Raw genomic sequence first — 17,506 nt, 5'->3', positions numbered from 1 at the left:
CTCAAGGGTGGCCCAGGGGGCCCATTGAGTGGGGACTGTCAGCAACCTACTTCCCAGGTTTGGAGTCCCCGCACTCAAGGGCTGAAGCCAGCTGAGGGGGCAGTGGACAAGGCAGCCCCAGTCCTCAGGTGGTGCACTACCAGACACCCCACATACCCTAGGGCACCATGACACTTTTGGAACATTCTCTGGTTTCCTGCTTGGCCTTTGGTAGCCTTCGCAAAGGTGGCCCTTCCCATTCCCATGGGCGCCCTGTTCCCTGCCCACTCTCAGTGGGCTTCCCACTTTTCCTGTGGCTCATTGACCCCTTAGGCAGGCGCACTCATCTCCCTGAATGTGGGGTCCCCGGGGGTCCCGGATGACTGGATCAGGGGAATGAGCTGAAGGCTACTGGTTCGTCCCACCAGAGGTGCAGGCTCGGCGTTGAAGTTTGGGAGCCTGCCCGCTGAAGACGGCAGCACCGACACTGTGCGGCCTCCCTTCCAGCTCCTCAGGGCCCAGCTAGCCTTGCCTTGCTCGCTGTGTCCGCCAGCATATGCCACGTGCCCGCACGAGAGGCACAGGGAACCAGCCACCCTGGCCCTGCCCTCAGAAGTCCTCCTCTCGTGGGACCCAAACAAGCCCCTAGCTCTAACAGGCTGGGGACAGAGGGACCTCCAGGTCAGGCAGAGCCCTCTGGAACCTGTGACCTTGGGGCTGCATGCAAAGGACCAGGAAGAGTCAGTTGCCCAGCAAGGGGTGGGTGGGTAAGCTTCCAGGGCGGTACAGGGCCTGGCTGAGGTGAGGCCTGCAGTGGGAGAGACCCGGGGGCCTCTTTGGCCACAGAGTGTTTGGGGGTGGGGAGAGGCAGGGAGGCCTTGGGCGGCCAAGGGTCCTATTAGAGCCTATGGGCATTAGCGTGAGATTCTCGCAGAGGCTGATGGGCACTTTTGCTCTTTAGAAATATCGCTCTGGCTGCTCCCAGGAGGGAACGGAGGGGGCAAGTGTGCAGGCAGGAGGCCAGCTAGGGACTGGTGGGGAGTCAGAAAGAAGCAGCCAGGGTTCGGCGGTGACTGTGGTTAGCCCAAGATGGGAGCCGCTTGGTCCTGTTGTCCCTCGGGCCAGGGAAGAATTGGTAGGGCAAGGTGGCCATAGGTGGGGGCGGGTAGGCCAAGGGAGGCAAGGGGACAGAAGAGAGCAAGGCCTGGGGGGGCCTGATGGCCCCTCTTTTCCTTGGGCAGAAGTCACAGCCAAGGGGCCAAGGGGAGGGCCGAGAATGGAAGAAGCGCTGAGTCAACTCTCACAGGGACAGGCTGGGGATTAGGCTTTTTCTAAAAAGATGTATTTCTATTTTATTTCCAGATGTGATTCTCCAGCAAGCAAATAAATACAGTGAGGGAGACAGGGGGAAGAGGTAAGGATTACGATAAATTAGAAAGAAGCCCGGGTAGGGGAAGGCAGGGTGGGCTGTGGGAGAGGTGGCAGGGAGCTACCCGGCAGGCACGGCCCCCTTCCATGCCCTGCTGCCCCCTCCTCGGTTGCTGGCTCTATCCAGGGGTCCTAAGGCACTGCGGCGACAGGCGGTGGTAGGCCGTGCCCCTTGCTCCTCTCCAGGCCGGTGGTCCTCAGGTGACCAGCTCACAGGTCTGTCACCTTGTTCTCCACCAGGGCTGCTACCTGCTGCAGGCGGCAGGCCAGCTGCATCTTCTGGCCTACGGGGTCCTCCTCCAGGGCACTGATGATCTGCCGGGGCAGAGGAGGGTGCCCTGCCTGAGGCCTCCGCCCTCTGCCCATCCCCCAGGGCCACTCAGTCCTGTGTCCATGTCAGCGGCAGCCTGGTCCAGCAGGGGCTGCCCCCGGCCTCCCCGAGGAATCGGGACAGAAGCCACGCTCCTTCCCCAACCTGGGCCCTCCTCCCACCAACCAGATTGGCACTGCCTTCCATCCATAGGGAGGATCCTGGGGCATTGCTTTGGGCCCTAGGGATGTGCCCCCCCCCCCCCGCCCCCGAGCACCAAGGGCCTCACCTGGTCATAATACCTGTGGATGTGGTGGTAGAGCTCCTGCAGAGCTTCCAGGCAGTGGGGAGCCGACGTGTAGTTCTGGGGGCAGCATGTGGAGGGCTGAGCCCCAGCCTGCACCTCAAACCCCAAACCTCCCCCCTCCCCCCTGCCCCCACTCCAACGTGGAGGGGGTGTGCCTCCCCCGGGCTGTGCCTCACCCCGGAGAGCTCGGCCAGAGCCGAGTTCATCTCCTGATAGCTGGCCGGGGAGCTCTGGCGGATGTCCGAGTAGTATCTGGAAGGGGAAACGTGGTTAGGCGCTGGGGGCCCCCGGCCCCCAGCCCCCGTGGCCCGACACCCACCTTTCCACCATCTGCTTGTAGCGAGGGATCTCCCGGGCATACAGCAGCTTGTTCACTGGCGAGTCCTGCTCCGGGTAGGGGTGGGCCTGAGTCGGGAGGTGGGGGAGCTCCGGCCCTGTCACCCTGAATGCACCACTGGTGCTCTCTCCACAACCCACCCCCCGCCTTCTGGCCCCCATTAGGCGCTGCTGCCACCCCAGCCCCGCTCAGGAAAGCTCTAAGCCGTTCCTTGGCACCCCTCTGGCAGCTGAGCGGCCGGCTCCGCCCTTACCCGACCCACTTTATGCTCTGAGATAGTGCAGGAGTCGATGAAGGTTTGGGCGATGACAGCCAGGATGGCGTCCACGTTGTCTGACACGCGCACATCGAAGATGAGCTGTGGGTTCTTCAGGGTGTTCACCCAGAACCGCAACAACAGGCTGGGGACACAGGCCAGCCTCAGGCATCGTCAGCCTGGGCCTGGACCACAGCTCCGCAGGGACTCGCGGGTGCGTGTTGGGGGTGGCCGGAAATCTAGGGTGGATGACACCACGCTTGGGGTCCTCTCCTGGCCCTGTGGCCCCCACCCTGGGCCATGTCCTTAACCCTCTGGTACTTCATGTCTCATCTGCACGGGGGCGGGGGACAGTGGGCAAGGTACCTGTTAGTCTTCCAGATGTGCAGGGTCTCCGGATCGTCAATGCCATGCTTCTGTGCCAGCTCGTCCAGGAAGTCGAACAGGTACTTGACGGCAATGGGCACGGGCCTGTTCACACTGAGGACGGCCTGGAAGGCGTCATCCACAAACTTCTGCAGCGTGCCCTGGAAGGCGTGGGAGGGGCCGTGGGGGCCAGCGCCGTGGTCCATCCGTGGGTAGGACCCCGCCTCTACCTCACGGGACCATGCTCTCTCCACAGCTCGGTCGGGGGCCCCCCCTCCATGAGCCTTCCCAGCCACGAGGCTCCCCCGGGGCAAGCTCCCCGGCCACACCAACCTTCATGGAGAGCAGGCGGGTGAGGTAGATTTCTGGAATTGCCTTGGCCCGCGCCCGTTCGCGTTCTCGCTCTCTCAGGCTGCTACGCCGGGTCTTAGCCCCTTCTGGCTCTTCGGTGGCTTTCACCAGGTGCCACAGGTGGACCCCGCCCTCCTCACCGTCCTCCGGCATGGGCGTGTCTGAGGGCACGGAAGCCCGGCCTCAGTCCTCCGGCCCTGTGCGCGCTCCCGCACCACCGGCCAGGGATGGCCAGCCTGCTCACCTGGCCGGGTGGGGCAGGGTGGCGGACTCCGGGAAGAGCAGGGAAAGAGAGGTAGGGAGGGTGGCAGCCCAACACCCCAGGCTCCCAGAGCTCCCCAACCAGGACACGCCGTCGCCCTCGTCGGCCCCAGGTCCTTGGCCCAGCCCAGAGCTTTGGCTTGCCCACTGGCGAGACATGCGGGACACGCAGACAAGGCAGACGGCCAGCACAGGACTGCTGCCCGCCCGCTTCGAGCTCCGGGGGTTGGGGGTGGGGGGGCAGATGGGCACATGTGGGCCACAGGACTCACTCTCCCCCGGGAGGCAGCTCTGGGCCAGGCTCTGCGAGATGGCACCTCCGTTGTGCAGCTGGGGGATGAGCCTCACTGTGGCTCCATCTGGGACCTGGTGGGGACGTGAGCAGAGGCTGGGCCCCTTCCCTGGCTGGTCCCGAGATGGGGGCCTGCCTCCCCCCAGCCCCTACCCGCCTGGTACCTTGTAGTGCTGTAGGGTGTTGAGTCTCTTCCAGTGATTCTGGGTCACTGAAGTCAGGTCCTCATCTGACAGGGTTAGATGACCAGCAAGGCCCGAGCGCCACTCTAGGGGCACGCAGGGAAGCCGCTTAGCCTGCAGCCTGGCCCCCGAGTCTGCCACCTGCAGCGTGGCAGGGCCTGGCCCACGCGGGGACTGCTGGGTGGGCTCTCTCACCGAGGTCTAGGGCATGCACTGAGGGCCTCTGGGAGAAGGGGGTGCCCTTGTAGACTTGGTCCAACACCTTCTCTTTGACCTGGGTGATAGTGTCTGTGTCGAGCACCCGGGCAGGCACGCGCTGCACCGCACCGCTCCCCGCGGCCCCGCCAGGCCTGGGGCCCACCAACACCGTCAGTGTCAGGGGCCGGAAGTCCACATCCTCCCGAAGCAAGCGGCTGTCGTTCAGGGTCCGTTTTGCCTTGCCGGTGACAGCGTCCACGGGGCCCTTGTCCACCTGGTACTGGATGGCCCGGAGCAGCATGTACAGGGGCTCACCAGCCACCTCCTGCCAGCATCGGGACAGGCCCGTGTCAGCCCCCAGGGCAAGGCCGCCACCCCGCGCCGCCCCTCTTTCTGCCTCCTCGTAGCCCGAGGCCCCGGGGGAATCGGGGTCCAGGTCAGTGAGGACACACGAAGTGAGGGGAGGAAGTGTCATCTGGGACGCCCCTCACCTTCAGGAAGGCGTAGAGACAGATGGACAGCCAGTTGGTAAGCAGCTTCTCTACCATGGTCTCTGTCCTGTAGGGGGTCGACCCTAGGTCAGGGGTGGGGTGCTGCGGGGCCACCCCATCCCCAGGTTGAGGTGGGTAAAGGAGGGAAGGCAGAGCTCTCCCGCCTCTCATCCCCCTGTGCCGGCGTCCCTGGGAATGATGCCTATCTACTTCCATACGGGTGGCTTCCTGGCCTGCCTCCTGGGGGTTCCCGGCCCTGCTCACCCCAGGACAGGGCGGGGGGGGGGGTGCGGTGGCTGCTCAGTGGGAAGCCGCTGCCCCTGCCTCCAGGCCCACAGTCAGGCCAAAGCCAACCTGCGCAGCATGAGCTTGGGGTTCTTGTGCACGTAATGGGCAGCCAGGTCACTTAGCAGAGTCCTCATGATGTCGGTCAGGTACTCGAGCTTGCCGTGCAGCGCCAGGGACAGCAGAGACGCCACGTGGCAGCGGTCCCGCTGGGAGAAGCTGGGCTGCGCCTCCAGGGTGTGGATGAGCTGCGGGGGCGGTGGGGGCGGCACTTAGGGGAGCCTTGAGTATTCTCCCACCTCCGCGCCCACACCAGCTGCCCAGCCCGGCCCGGCCCCAGGGCTCCCTGCCCACCGGCAGAGCCCTCACCGTGAGGAGGAAGAGCTTGCTGTTGAGCAAGTTGGAGAGCTGCGTCAGGCCCTGGCGCACGGGGGCACGGGGGCCCTCCTCCCCGGGCCCCTCGGGTGCGGGCTGCAGCGGGCGGCTGCCGCGCCCCGGAAAGAAGACTCGCTCCGCATAGGTGTGGTAGTCCAGGAAGGGGATCCCGCTGGCCTCTAGGTCGCTGCTGAGGTCGGTCATCTCGGTCATCAGGTCTGCGGGCCGGGAGCCACCGGAGGTGTGGGCTCAGGTCCAGCTGGGCCCTCTGCCCGCCCCCCCACTGCCCACAGCCCCCACTCCACCTGTGAACTCCTTGCGGCACTGGTCCCCCACGCCGATCTCCAGGTTCTCCAGCTGCAGGAGAACCTTCTGATAGTCCCGCAGGGCCTGCTTGCTCTTGTGCCTGCAGCCCCGGGGAGCAGGTGTTAGTCGCGGCCCCACCTTTCCCCGGTGAAGGGGGAAGTTCACGCAGGGGCGTGCGTGCCGGGCTGGGGGGCTCTCACCTGTACATGAGGGTGAGGAGGAGGACGGCGGCAATGAGAACTGCCGCGCCCATGCCCAGGCCCGCCTGGGCCTCCACGGAGAAGGTGGGCAGGGCGGGCTCAGTCTCGTACTGGACGGGGCCCAGCGCCAGGCGCACGTTGCCCATCTGAACCTGGGGGGACGGGGCTCCTGAGTGTGGGCCTTCAGGGCTCCGTCCGTCCAGCCGCCTCTGCACCCGGAGCCTCGCCTTACCACGAACTGCGGCAGGGTACTGGAGCCATTGGCGGGCTGGGGGGCCCGGGCTGGCGGCTCGCAGTAGAGGTGGGTGAGCGTGAGGGTCTTCACCAGGCACTCGCCATCGCCGATGTGCACGCGCACCTCCTCCTTGCTGATCCCCAGGTTGAGGCCCTGGCCCTGGGAAACACACGGGGGCTGCAGCCAGGACAGCAGCCTACGCGCGCAGTTCCCACACAGAGCTGCTGGCGGAAGCCCTCACCTCCACATCCAGCACGTTGCCCGGCTTGAGGCGGTAGGGGCGGGTGGGCTCCTCTCCGCTGAGGGGGGCCAGACGGGGGTTGGGCTGGTACCGGAAGTCCTGGCCCCCACTGGCGCTGGCGAAATCCACATGCACGTTGTCCAAGGTGAAGAAGACGCGCCGCAGGCGCGCCCCATCTGGCACAGCAGGGCTCCGGCACAGGAGGAGGCTGGACGAGTTGACGGAACAGATGGTGGAGCACTAGGAGGCGGCCCGGGCCAGACAACGTGGGGTGAGCTGCGGCTTCCTGGCTCGCTCCCTGGGGGCCCTCCTCCCTCCCCGTCCTCCCTCCCCGGGCCCACCGCCCCGCCGGCTGCCCGTGGGGCACTCACCTGCAGCAAGCCTCCCTCAAGCTGGATACAAGCCTGGGGGGCTGCAAGGGGGGCCCCGCAGCTCCTCCTTGGGGTTGGGGCCGGGGGCTGGGCCCTTGCGGCCTGCCCCTCCGCTGTGGCCTCCAGCCACGCGGACAGCAGGGGCTGCTGCACCACATCCAGGCCCGTGCCCCTGACTCGGATCAGCCGGCCGCCCCTGTGCCGGGATTGCAGTCAGCAGGGGTGGGGCTGGGAGGGCAGCCCGGCCCAACTCCGCCTCCCCAGCACGGTGCCGAGGCTACCCTGATCGGACTAGGTCCTCACCCCCGGAAGCTGACGCTGGGCTCTGCCGACACAAGCTGGGGGTCAGCAGTGTAGCGGAAGGCGCTGGCGGGCAGCGCGCGGTGCGCGTGGCCAAACACCACTCGAACCACAGCTTCTCCCGGGTGGGCCTGGGACATGGTGTGGCACACAATGGCCTCAGGACACACCGGCTCCCGGCTGCAGGGTGGGGAGGGGTCTGGCATCTTGTGCTCTAGCCTGGGCCTGACCACCCCACCAGAGACCCACATCACTTCCCTCAGCGGGGTACAGGGCCCTAGGGACGGGCACAGTGGCTGTTTCCGTTAGACTCTGACGGGGACCCTTAGGGAGCCCTGAGTCCACTGCCCCCAGTACCCAAGGGGACAGTGAGGCCCGCAGGGAATGCCCCGAGCTGACAGTAGCCACCTTGGGGCCACGTGGAGAGACACTCACATGGGACAGGGCTGTCTGCCCACAAAGACGCTGACGTTGCCTCCTGTCTGTAGGTGCTGCCCATGGATAGTGAGCTGGGTGCCCCCTGCCTGGGGGCCCCGCGGGGGGCTCAGGCTCAGCAGGATGGGGTCCTGGGAGACAGAGCAGGCTGGGACAGCCATGGCAGCCTGGCCTGGCACTTACCGAGGCTTTGGTTCCTGAGGCACTTGTGCTCTATCACCTGGTCACCACTGACCACACCCTCCTTCCAGAACGCCTGTGTCAGGCTTCTGCTGCCCGGCCCTCAGAGAAGGTTCTTCCCTCCTCCCTGCATCTCTGCCCCTCCTCTGCCGCGGCTTACAGCTCCCAGGCCCCCACTCCCCGAGCTCTAAACCCTGAGATCCAATCACTACCTTCGGGTGCTACGAAACTCCCGACATTAACCCGGCCCTGCCTCCCCCTGCTCCAGCCCTTGGCTTCCTGGCTTTAGCATTAGCCCCAGTGGCTGGCAGGGTTCAAGCTAGCACCCAGAGGCGTCCCTGTGCTCCCTCACTCCCCAGCCATGCCTGCGGGCGGTCCCAGACACGCTCACGTGCTCATGCACCCTCTGTGCTTGCTGCCTCACTGCCCTCTTCCCGCCAGGACAGATGCCACCACTGTCCTCCACTCAGTGGCCTGAATAAACAGTCAGATCCGAGGCTCCCCTCCTGGCCATGTGGCGGCCCTTTGTGACCTCCTAGGTCAATTCGAAAGCCTCACCCACGCGCCCATGCCCTACTGGCCCCCACTCCTACTATCACCCTGCATGGGGACCACCCAGGCATGGGCACTGACCTGGTAGGTGAAATGTTGGGTTGAGACGCCTGGTGGCCGATTCTTAATGGCTACTTGGATTGGCCCCGTCGTGCCACTGGGGGCAGGGGATGTCACACACACAATCCTGGGGGGCGAAGGCCCAGTGGCTGGTCAGACCCTTCCTCAGCAGGACCTGGGGGCCGCTCATTGGCCACTGGGCTGCCCAGAACCTGCCCCCTCCACCGGCTCACTGCCAGCTCCCCTCTCCTTCCCTCCCCTGGCTCATCTTCCTTTGGTGCATGTGACCCAGGCCCACATTCCTTGCCTACAAGCCTCCCTTCTGTCCGGGTAGCCGCTCTCAGATGGCCTTCCCGGGAGGGCATCCCTCAGTCCCATGCAGCTAGGACGCCTCACCGGGCAGAGGTGCGGTAGAGGGAGGGCTCAGGACTACAGGGCCGGCCAGCCACATTCACGGCGTCTCGCACCTCAGCAAAGTCCCGGCCCAGGTTGGAGCCCCAGATGGTGAGGGCCAAACCACCCTCAGGGGGCCCGGTCAGGGGCTGGATCTGCAGCAAGGAAGGGTGACAATGGAGTGTCCCGAGCCCACATCTAACCTGCAGTGGGGGTGCCCAGCCTGCTGACCAGCCTGAGGCGGGACAGAGCCTCTAGGGCGGAGGCCGGTCTGACCCAGATGGGGTCAGAAGAATGGAGAGCATGGCAGGGCAGGTGGGGAGGAGGTGGGAGGGTGGGCCCTGGGGCAGGGGGGGGGGCAGAGGAGCTGGGGGCTCACTGCGTCAATGCTGGGGGTGGGACACAGCAGCTCCACGGCCCCGGGGGGGCATAGGGGACCGTAGCGACAGGTGGGCCGCCCGTGGCCGCACCACAGACAGCCCAGACTTCCGTTGGCCGCCTGGCAGCGGCTGCAGTCGGGGTGGCCCACGGCGCAGTCATACAAGGTCACTAGGGAAGGCCAGGCGGTGCACTGAGGAACATCCCCTCTGCCACTTGCCTTGTGCCACCCCCCTGCAGCCCCTAAGCTCACCATGAAGAGTGTGGGCATTGTCCAGCCGCTGCCCCTTGCCCCGGGTGACATAGATGGGCACCAGGAGCTCCTGCTGGGCCATGGAGGGGTAGAACTGTGGGTGGAGGGTGGGGTCAGGCCTCGCCTGACTCAGGACACCCCTGGCCCCTGTCTCCTCCCAGACCCTCCTCCCAGAATGGGTGCCTTTGTTCCGTGCCCACACCTCCCACAAGACTGCAAGTCAGGGCCAGAGGCTGTGGACCCCACGTTCCTGCCGCATGCCCAGGGCCTACACAGAGCAGGCCTCGGGAGTGACAACAGGACCATGGTGGCCTGGAACAGTCTTCGAGACAAGGCGGGGGGGGGGGTGCTCTGAGGGCTACAGAAAGTGTGCGGTGGCTGGTGAGGCTGTGGGGCGGCCACATACCTGCTGGGCCTGGCAGTCGATGAGGCCCACGTCCCCGGCCACCTCTTCCAGGGAGGCTGGCAGCTTTCGAAGTTCCCCGGGCAGCTCCAGCCAACAGTGGTAGGAGGCGGGCAAGCTCTGGGGGCGGACACTGTCAGGACCCTGGACACGGCAGCCACCCCACCGCCATCATCCCCATCCCCTGCTCACTCCGAAATGCTGAAGGTTCCGCACGCGCAGGGCCAGATGGCTCTCCCAACCAACAGGCACCAGGAGGGGACCTGCTGGGCCCTCCACCTGGGGACAGGCCTGTGGACCACGCACGTGGACATCTACCTGCAGAAGGGAGACTGTCTAGCCCTTTGGAAGTTGAAGGACCCAGGGCAGGGCACAGCAGGGGTTGGGGGCTGGGCCCACCCACCTCCTGGGCACTGTAGATGGTCACCTCGCCCTCTGGGCAGTGCTCTCCATGCACGCAGCGGCTGCTCCGTGGGCACCAGTGGCACTGCCAGAGGCTGCCCACACAAGCACGGCACCTGGAGGGGCAGGGGGGCTGTCAGGCTGGGCTCCGTGGGGAGTTGTCACCCCTGCCCGGCGGCCAGGCCCTGCACTCACGGAGCAGCCACTTCCAAGGCCTGGACAGCATTGCAGTCATAGAAGGAGAAGTTGGTGGCAGCCACAGCCACATCCTCAAACATCAGAGCCAGGGGCAAGGTGACGTGGTCTGGGAGGGGATGGCAGGAGCGGGGTGTGGCATGTGGCATGTGGCTCCACCCCTGCAGCTCCTGCGCCAGCCCCCAACCCCCTGCCCCAGGGGCCCCTCACCTGTGCCCGGAGGGTTAAGAGGCAACTGGTCTGGGGGAGGGCTGATGCAGGCCACGTGGGGCCCTTCCACGTGGGCCAAAGTGTCGTAGTCCCCAAAGGCGCAATGGAAGTATTCATCCATGGCCAGGGTGGGCAGCCGAGGGACAGACAAGGTGACCTGGGATGCACACAAGGGGAACTGAGCGGGCAGGGGCTTCTCGGGGGTGGGGGGGATTGGCTAAGGAGACGCCGCCAGGGCAGCGGGGGGCGGGGGCAGAGGCAGAAGGACGGGAGGACAGTGCGGCCTGGAGACTGCCCCCGCAGGCAGGTGGCGGCAGGCAGCTTACCGGACCCTGCTCCTGGCGAGGGCGGTGGGCCGGCAGCAGGCTCTGCACATGCGGGCAGCGGCTGTCCCCGAAGCTCCACAGCCAGTGATCGGCCTGGGCCGCCCGGCTGCACTGGCCCTTGCGGGCACACCTGGGGGACAGGGCCCGTTCGCCCGCCGTGTGGGGCTCAGGGGGAGTGGAAGGGAGTGCGCGCTGAGGAAGGGGCTAAGGGGTGGTTCAGTCACTTGAGCGTCTGACTTTGGCTCAGGTCATGATCTCATGGTTCGTGGGTTTGAGCCCCATGTGGGGCTCTGTGCTGACAGCTCAGAGCCTGGAGCCTGTCTTTGGACTCTGTGTCTCCCTGTCCCTCTGCCCCTCCCTACCTCCTCCCTTGTACTCTCTCTCTCTCTCTCAAAAATAAATAAAATATTAAAAATAAAAAACATATAAACATTAAAAACAAGCGGAAGAGGCAAGCAGACACGGCTTCGCCGTCAGTGGCAGGCTTTGGGGGCCTCTGCTGCAGAACGAAGGGTTGCCGCAGGATTTGTTACCACCGGTGGAGACCTGGCTGGGGGTGGGGCTGGGAAAGGAGGAGCGAGCAAGTTGGGCCGCATGGGGCGGGATGGAGGGAGGGCGCCGGGGGCACCCTGTGGCACACACCACCTGTCGCATCGAACTCACCTGCCCTGGAGGACGCACCAGCCGCACAGTGGGTCCCGGGCCTGCAGGCAGCTGGTGCAGTCAGGGAACTGGGAACAGGCAGCCACAGGCACCCGGTCCACCTGCACGAGCAGCAAGGGACGGGAGTCGTGGGTGTGGGGACTCGGGCTGGGTGTGCCCTCCCTGCCCCGGGGACAAGCCGCACCTGCCCGGTGGTCAGGACATAGACGTGGCTGCCGCTGCCGTCCACCAGCAGGTCTGGGCTGACGGCTGAGCCCGGAGGCCCCACCTGCTGGGAGTGGTACACCTGGCCTTGGGAGCCGTTGAGAAAGACCTGGAGGGACCACAAGGCCTGCTCACGAGACGGCCACAGGCCGGCCGCTCAGGGCACGTCCTCTCCCCTTGGTTGGGGCTCCCAGGGAGCGTCCTTTCCCATAGAGCCAGACCAGGGAGGCTGGGCCATGCATGGAAGTGGGGTGGCTCCACGGGCATGCTGCTCTGCCTGTCACCTCCCGTTTCCAGCATCACCTGGCCACCTTGGCTAAGGGCTTGGGTGCCAGGGGTAGGAGGGCAGCTGCAGGGAGCAAAGCAGGTCATGGGGAGGCAAGAGTTGGCCTCGGAGAGACCTCCGGGGATGGGCTGGTTCTGGAAACTGGGCACCGCCCACCCCATCCCCCTGGCAATCCTGCCCACCTTGACCATTGGCTCCTGCTTTGAGCTGGAGAAACTGGGGCTGCCCAGGATGTTCCTGGGCCATCATCCTAAGCCATGCAACTAGGAATCCCAGGAGGCGGCACCCAGCCAGCCTTCAGCGTGTGGCCTGGCCTTTCAACCTGCCAGCACGACGCAGCCCGAGAGGCGGAAGGTACCTCGTCCCGGAGCAGGGCATGGGCACGCCCAGCCAAGCCTGTGAGGCCGGGCCCAGCCGGGCAGCACGGAGGCCTTGGCGTCAGGGGCCCAGGGCTAGGGCGACCTCTCCATCAGGGCCTCACCTTATGCAGCTGACCCTGGGTGTCCCCCAGGAAAGCTATCGTGTGCCCATCTGTCTGCAGGCCTGCGACGGCACTGATGGGCTGCGGGAGCCACAGCAGAGGCCTGGCCTCCAGGGGCTGGAGACCAGCAATGGGGCTGGGGGTGTGCTCGTCACCACAGGGGTATGACTCCGGGGAGTCCTGGGTGGACAGGGAGCGGAGAATCGATTCCTGGAAGAGGCAGGAAGTGCTCCCCCCAGGGCCCACAGATAGTCACAGCTGGAGGGCGAGACCAGGGAACCCTGGGAGACCAAGGACGAGTGCTCAGGTCCTGGACCCGGGGCAGGACAAGCTCACACAGCAGAGGAATGAAGGCGAAGAGAAGCAGGCTGAGGGCAGCTAGGAGCCCGTCCCTCCTGGGTATCCTATAAGCAGGCGGTCGTCACCTGACAGCAGCAGCCACCCACAGCCCGGGGCTACACGTGGCAGTCCCTGCCTTGAGCCGAGACGCACCGTGGAGGGACAGAGACAGAGAGGCAGGCCAGGCAAGACAGGGCCACCTCAGGAAGGTGGCACACAAAGCCCACGGGGAGAGGGGCACTCACGGGGGGCAGTGCGACGCAGCGAGATGTGACTCCGTACTCTACGGCGGCTTCCTCTGCGCCGCTGGGGCCCCGGCCACCGGCCGTGTAGCAAAGGCGACGGGCCTGTTCCATGCTCCCGTCTAGCTCGGCCAGGGAAAAGGCGCACAGGGCCGCCTGTGCTGTGCCGGGGCCCGCGGCAAATGCCCCCAGCAAGGTAGTCGGGGTGAGAAAGGCAGCTTGGATGAGGCCCTGGCCCTGGCAGGTGAGGGGCACCTCCACGTAGGAGTAGAGGTTGGCATCACCGAGACAGAGCCGGGCCACGTAGGAGCGGTACTCGGCCTGCGCCCGCGCGCCCCGGCGGCGGAAGACAAAGTAGGCGGAGCGGGCATTGGCAAAGGCCCCCACGTAGCTGTTGTTGTAGTCCGAGAGGTCGCCCACCACCAGACGGCCCAGGCCCTCGCTGGAGAAGGGCTGTGGCCCGCCTAGCTGGCGGACAGTGAGGGGCGGCACCCCTGCTGACAGCTTGCCCGCCAGGCCTCTGGCCACCAGCAGGAGGTCCCGGCCCGGCGTCGGCACCACCAGGCCCACCGTGGCCACCCCTGGGGCGTTGGCGGCCACAAACTGCCCGTCGCCAGGGTCCTCGGCCTGGTACAGTACCTGCGCCACGTCGTCGAGGCGCCGCTTCTCACACACGCCTTGCCGCACCTGCCCGCAGGCCACGAGCTCCCGGGCCCGGCTGCTCACCAGCAGCAGCTGGTTGGCGTTGTCCGTGAGCCGGGCCTGCGGGCAGTCGGTCGGGTCACGGAAGGGCACGCAGTCGGGACTGTCGAACACGGGGCCGGTGACGGCCGCGGCCTCAAGCTGCAGCTCTGGGCTGAGCTGGAAGAGGCGGTTCACGGCACCCACGTAGAGCGTGCCGCGGTCGGGCGCCAGTGCCAAGTGGTTGAAGGTGGTGTTGGGCGCGGAGAAGCGATGCGCCTCAGTCGGGGGCGGCCGGGGGCACAGCAGCAGCACGAGCAGGAGGCGGGGCCCCAGCGGAGGCCGCGGCGCCATGACACGTACCTGGGGTGAGAGCGGAGCCGAGCGAGGCGTGGTGGGGGTGGACGCCAGCCTTGCACTGCACGCCCGCACATGTCAGGCCAGCGAAAGACACCGACGTAGAGGGGTGGGGAGAGCACCAGAGGAAGAGAAGAGTCCAGAAGAGAGAGACGTAGAAAAGGGGGCAGAGAAACACATGGGGAGACACGGAGCAAAGAGAAAGAGAGAGAACAGAAAGAGGCACAGACAGAGTATCCACGAGACGGAGAGAGGGTGGGCTGAGTAACAGAAGGAGAGAGAAGAAAGGGCAGGAGAGCAGTGCAGGGGAGAAGTAGGACATGCTGAAGGGGAGACATGAGCAGAGGCCAAGGAGAGGGCAGCCAGCAAGGGGGAAGGGGAGCAAATGACAAAGAAGAGGACAAAGACACAGAACAAAGGCTGGTGGAAGTCTCTGTGTCTGGGGGCAAGGTGGGGGACAGCCGAGACACGTGAGGGCGGGGAGAGAAAACAAGCCCTGCGCAGGCAGGGCCAGCTGTAAAGAGGGACCGTCTCGCGGGCGCCTGGGGGGCTCAGTCAGTTCAGCGCCCAACTTCGGCTCAGGTCGCGATCTCAAGGATCGTGGGTTCAAGCCCTGCGTTGGGCTCTGTGCTGACAGCTGGGAGCCTGCTTTGGATCCTCTCTCTCTCTCTATCTCTCTCTGCCCCTCCTTCTCTTGTGCTCTTGCTTTCTCTTAACAATAAATAAACATTAAAAAGAAAAAGAGGGACCCTCGCCCTTGCGGAGAGGGACTGCTGGAGAGGGGAGAGAGAGCCAGGGAGAAACTGAGGAGGCCAGAGAACCGCAGGCCGAGACAGCCAGGCCGTGCCACCGAGCGCGGGGAGGGGTCGGAGCAGGGGCTACGGCCACCTGGGAGCCAGGCAGAGTGGGCACTCGGGGAGGCAATGGGGAGCCCCGAGACAAGACACGAGGTGCAGGGGCAGAGTGGGGGGCCTGTTCCCTGGGGGTACTGACGTGCAGGCGTGGGAAGGGTGAGCTCGGCTGGGGAGAGGGCACTCGGAGTCGAAGCCAGGCCCGGGCACCCCCACCCCCATGCACGTGGAGGCATCCGGAGCTCACGCTAAAGCTACCTCCCATGGCTCTGGTGGGGGCCCCTGCTGCGCACCCCCCCCCCGCGACCCAGCCCCTGGTCAACAACCTCGGGTCCCCGTGCTGCCAGGTGCCCAGGTGACAGATGCACAGGAAGAGCCAGCTCAGCGGGCAGTGCCCTGGGCACAAAGCCACAGAGAAGGGGACAGAGGCCAGGTCCGAAGTTGGGCTGGGGTCCTGCACAGCTGGGCATGGCGACATGTGCCCTCCAGGAGCCTGCCCACTGTCACTTGGTGCCCTGCGGCTTGGCAGCAGAGACGGGAGCCTGCCCCCTGGGCGGGCGTGCCGGCTGGAGGCAGAGCCCTGAGGAAGGCCCCCGAGTCCCTTATCTCAGGGACACAGACAGGAAGGTCAGGCCTGGCTTGGGGACAGGGGCATTTCCTGTGGAGCCGGGATATCGGCGGCCATGCCCAGGGTGTGTGGGTGAGGGGTGGAGAGGCGGAGACGCGGTGCATCGGAGCCCGGTGCCCAGGCTCCCCTGGACCACTTTGCCTACCTTGCCTCGTCCCTTGCCGGCACCATCTCTGTGGATAGGGGACCCAGGCACTTACCGCCTCGAAGGGGAGCGACAGAGGGGTCTCCCGGGCAGTGTGGCGCCGAGGGAGGCACATGTCCTCAGTTCAGCTGGCCCAGGGCAGTGGTGATGGGCACAAGGCGGCTGTGGGGGGCATTGTCCTGAGTAGGAGGGAGACAGTTGAGCCTTGGTCCCGGTGGGGGGGGTGCCAGGGAGGCCAGGGGGGCCAAGGGCCCAGCGGCTGGGCTCCGCCACAGCTGGCAGCTTTGTCAATAGTGGCCGGGCCAAGGCAGCCCCGCCTCCACCGCAACAATGTCGTCTCTGTCCACAGGCCTGGGCCACGGACTCACGATCTGGTGCTCTCACCACCCCCAGGGCTTCTCTGGCCAGGGGGCTCCCTGCCACTCCCCACCCCCATAGAGACACCCCCTGGGACCTGGGGACAAAGGACAGGGTTTCTTCGAGCCAGCAAAATGAGACCCATACAACCAGTCCCATCCCACTCCCACCCCGTGCCAGCCAGCGTGTGCCTCTCTGTGTACCGCCCCCCGAGTCCCTGTGAAGGGCACAGGGCAGGCCACTGAGCCCCCACGGGAAGGTCAGGGTGCTGAGCCCGTGCGATGCCAGCCTCAGCCTTGGTAGCCTTGGTGCCCGGTTGAAGGGCCAGTCCTGGCCCTCAATGCTTGCCTTTGTCCAGGCTGGGGGCAGGGAGATGCTGACAGAGGCAGCCCGTCCAGGGGACCTTCCTCAACACTCCCATCCCCTTGGCCCAGAATAAGACTGGCCAGAGAGCAGGTGACCTGTGTCTGGCCAGCCCTGCCCCAGGGGACTGGGGAAGGTGCACCAGGTGCAGCATGATGGTAGTGGGCAGTGCCAGTGGAGGGTGCTGCTGCAGGGGGGCCAAGGCAAAGAGGATGCGCACGACGGGGCGGGGGCATGGTCCCCGGGCACCGGCACTCAGCCTCAGTAGTGGCAACTGGTGGCCAGCTGTTCCCTTCCCCCTCGCCCGGGGAAACACCAGGCCAGGGTGAGCCTAGAGCCCCCCTCTAGCTGCATGGGGTGCAGAAGGGGGTGGGAAGGGAGTGGCGAGCGGCAGCTGGCTCTCCAGCCAACCTCACAGGGCACCATCTGCACCCTAAAGTGGCAGAGCAGGGGCCCTGGGCCGTGGCGTGGGGGCAGGTGCTCTCGGGGCGGGGTCCCCGCTTTCTCCAGGAGCAGTGCGCTTCAGGGCAAGGTGGCGGCAGTGGGGCCCGCTGACACCTGGCCTGGCCGGTTGGGTGGCTGTGGGGGTGGGGGACCAGGCGGGCGTCTTCCCTATCCTGTGCCCTGCCCCCAGCCCCGCCAGCCTTCCCATTTGGGGTTTACAAGCCTGGGGTCCCACCTCCCAGCTCCAGGGACACCCCCTCAGGGGGTGCCATGCCCCTAAGGCATCAAGAGGTGTTGGGTCGGGGTACCTGATGGCTTTTGCCGTATCCAGCGAGAGCGCTCTGCAGACCCCTGGGCTTCCAGCAGACCCCCGCATGCCCCAAGGCAGCGCCCCATGACCCAGCGTCCCTTGCACCCCACGTCCTCGCCAGTCCCACTTCTGCCTACCTGGGTGGGCCGCTGGCAGGGGTTGAAGAGCAGCGAGCAGCCCAGAAGTGTGTCCCCAGCACAGCCCCAGCCTCCTTCCCACAACGCAGTCTCGCCCAACCCGACTTCTGGCGGGGCCTGCCCGGCTGCCCGGCCCCTCCCCGCCCGCCCCGGGGCCTGC

At 66.1% G+C, this 17,506-nt stretch overlaps 1 protein-coding gene across 1 annotated transcript; it reads right to left on the bottom strand.

The window, feature by feature from the left end:
* Positions 1-1,299: 1,299 nt before the first annotated feature.
* Positions 1,300-17,434, bottom strand: PLXNB3 (plexin B3). The gene is made up of 36 exons (XM_029931063.1): positions 17,347-17,434; positions 15,791-15,914; positions 13,077-14,117; positions 12,493-12,672; positions 11,706-11,834; positions 11,522-11,622; positions 10,859-10,988; positions 10,533-10,689; positions 10,323-10,431; positions 10,129-10,243; positions 9,918-10,043; positions 9,729-9,845; positions 9,323-9,416; positions 9,071-9,240; positions 8,695-8,846; positions 8,320-8,425; positions 7,507-7,637; positions 7,075-7,251; positions 6,772-6,967; positions 6,401-6,640; positions 6,157-6,318; positions 5,925-6,076; positions 5,724-5,824; positions 5,413-5,636; positions 5,113-5,291; positions 4,759-4,825; positions 4,265-4,592; positions 4,052-4,155; positions 3,868-3,961; positions 3,317-3,495; positions 2,984-3,144; positions 2,615-2,762; positions 2,344-2,408; positions 2,201-2,276; positions 2,007-2,081; positions 1,300-1,722 (listed from the first exon to the last, which is right to left on the bottom strand). The coding sequence occupies exons 2-36, from the start codon at positions 15,848-15,850 to the stop codon at positions 1,618-1,620; spliced, it is 5,751 nt and encodes a 1,916-aa protein (XP_029786923.1). The 5' UTR covers positions 15,851-15,914; positions 17,347-17,434; the 3' UTR covers positions 1,300-1,617.
* Between the last annotated feature and the right edge of the window lie 72 nt (positions 17,435-17,506).

The sequence above is a fragment of the Suricata suricatta genome, chromosome X (genome assembly GCF_006229205.1).
Source record: "Suricata suricatta isolate VVHF042 chromosome X, meerkat_22Aug2017_6uvM2_HiC, whole genome shotgun sequence".
NCBI lineage: Eukaryota > Metazoa > Chordata > Mammalia > Carnivora > Herpestidae > Suricata > Suricata suricatta.
Note: the sequence above shows the minus strand (reverse complement) of the source record. Positions and strands in the feature narration are given on the sequence as shown.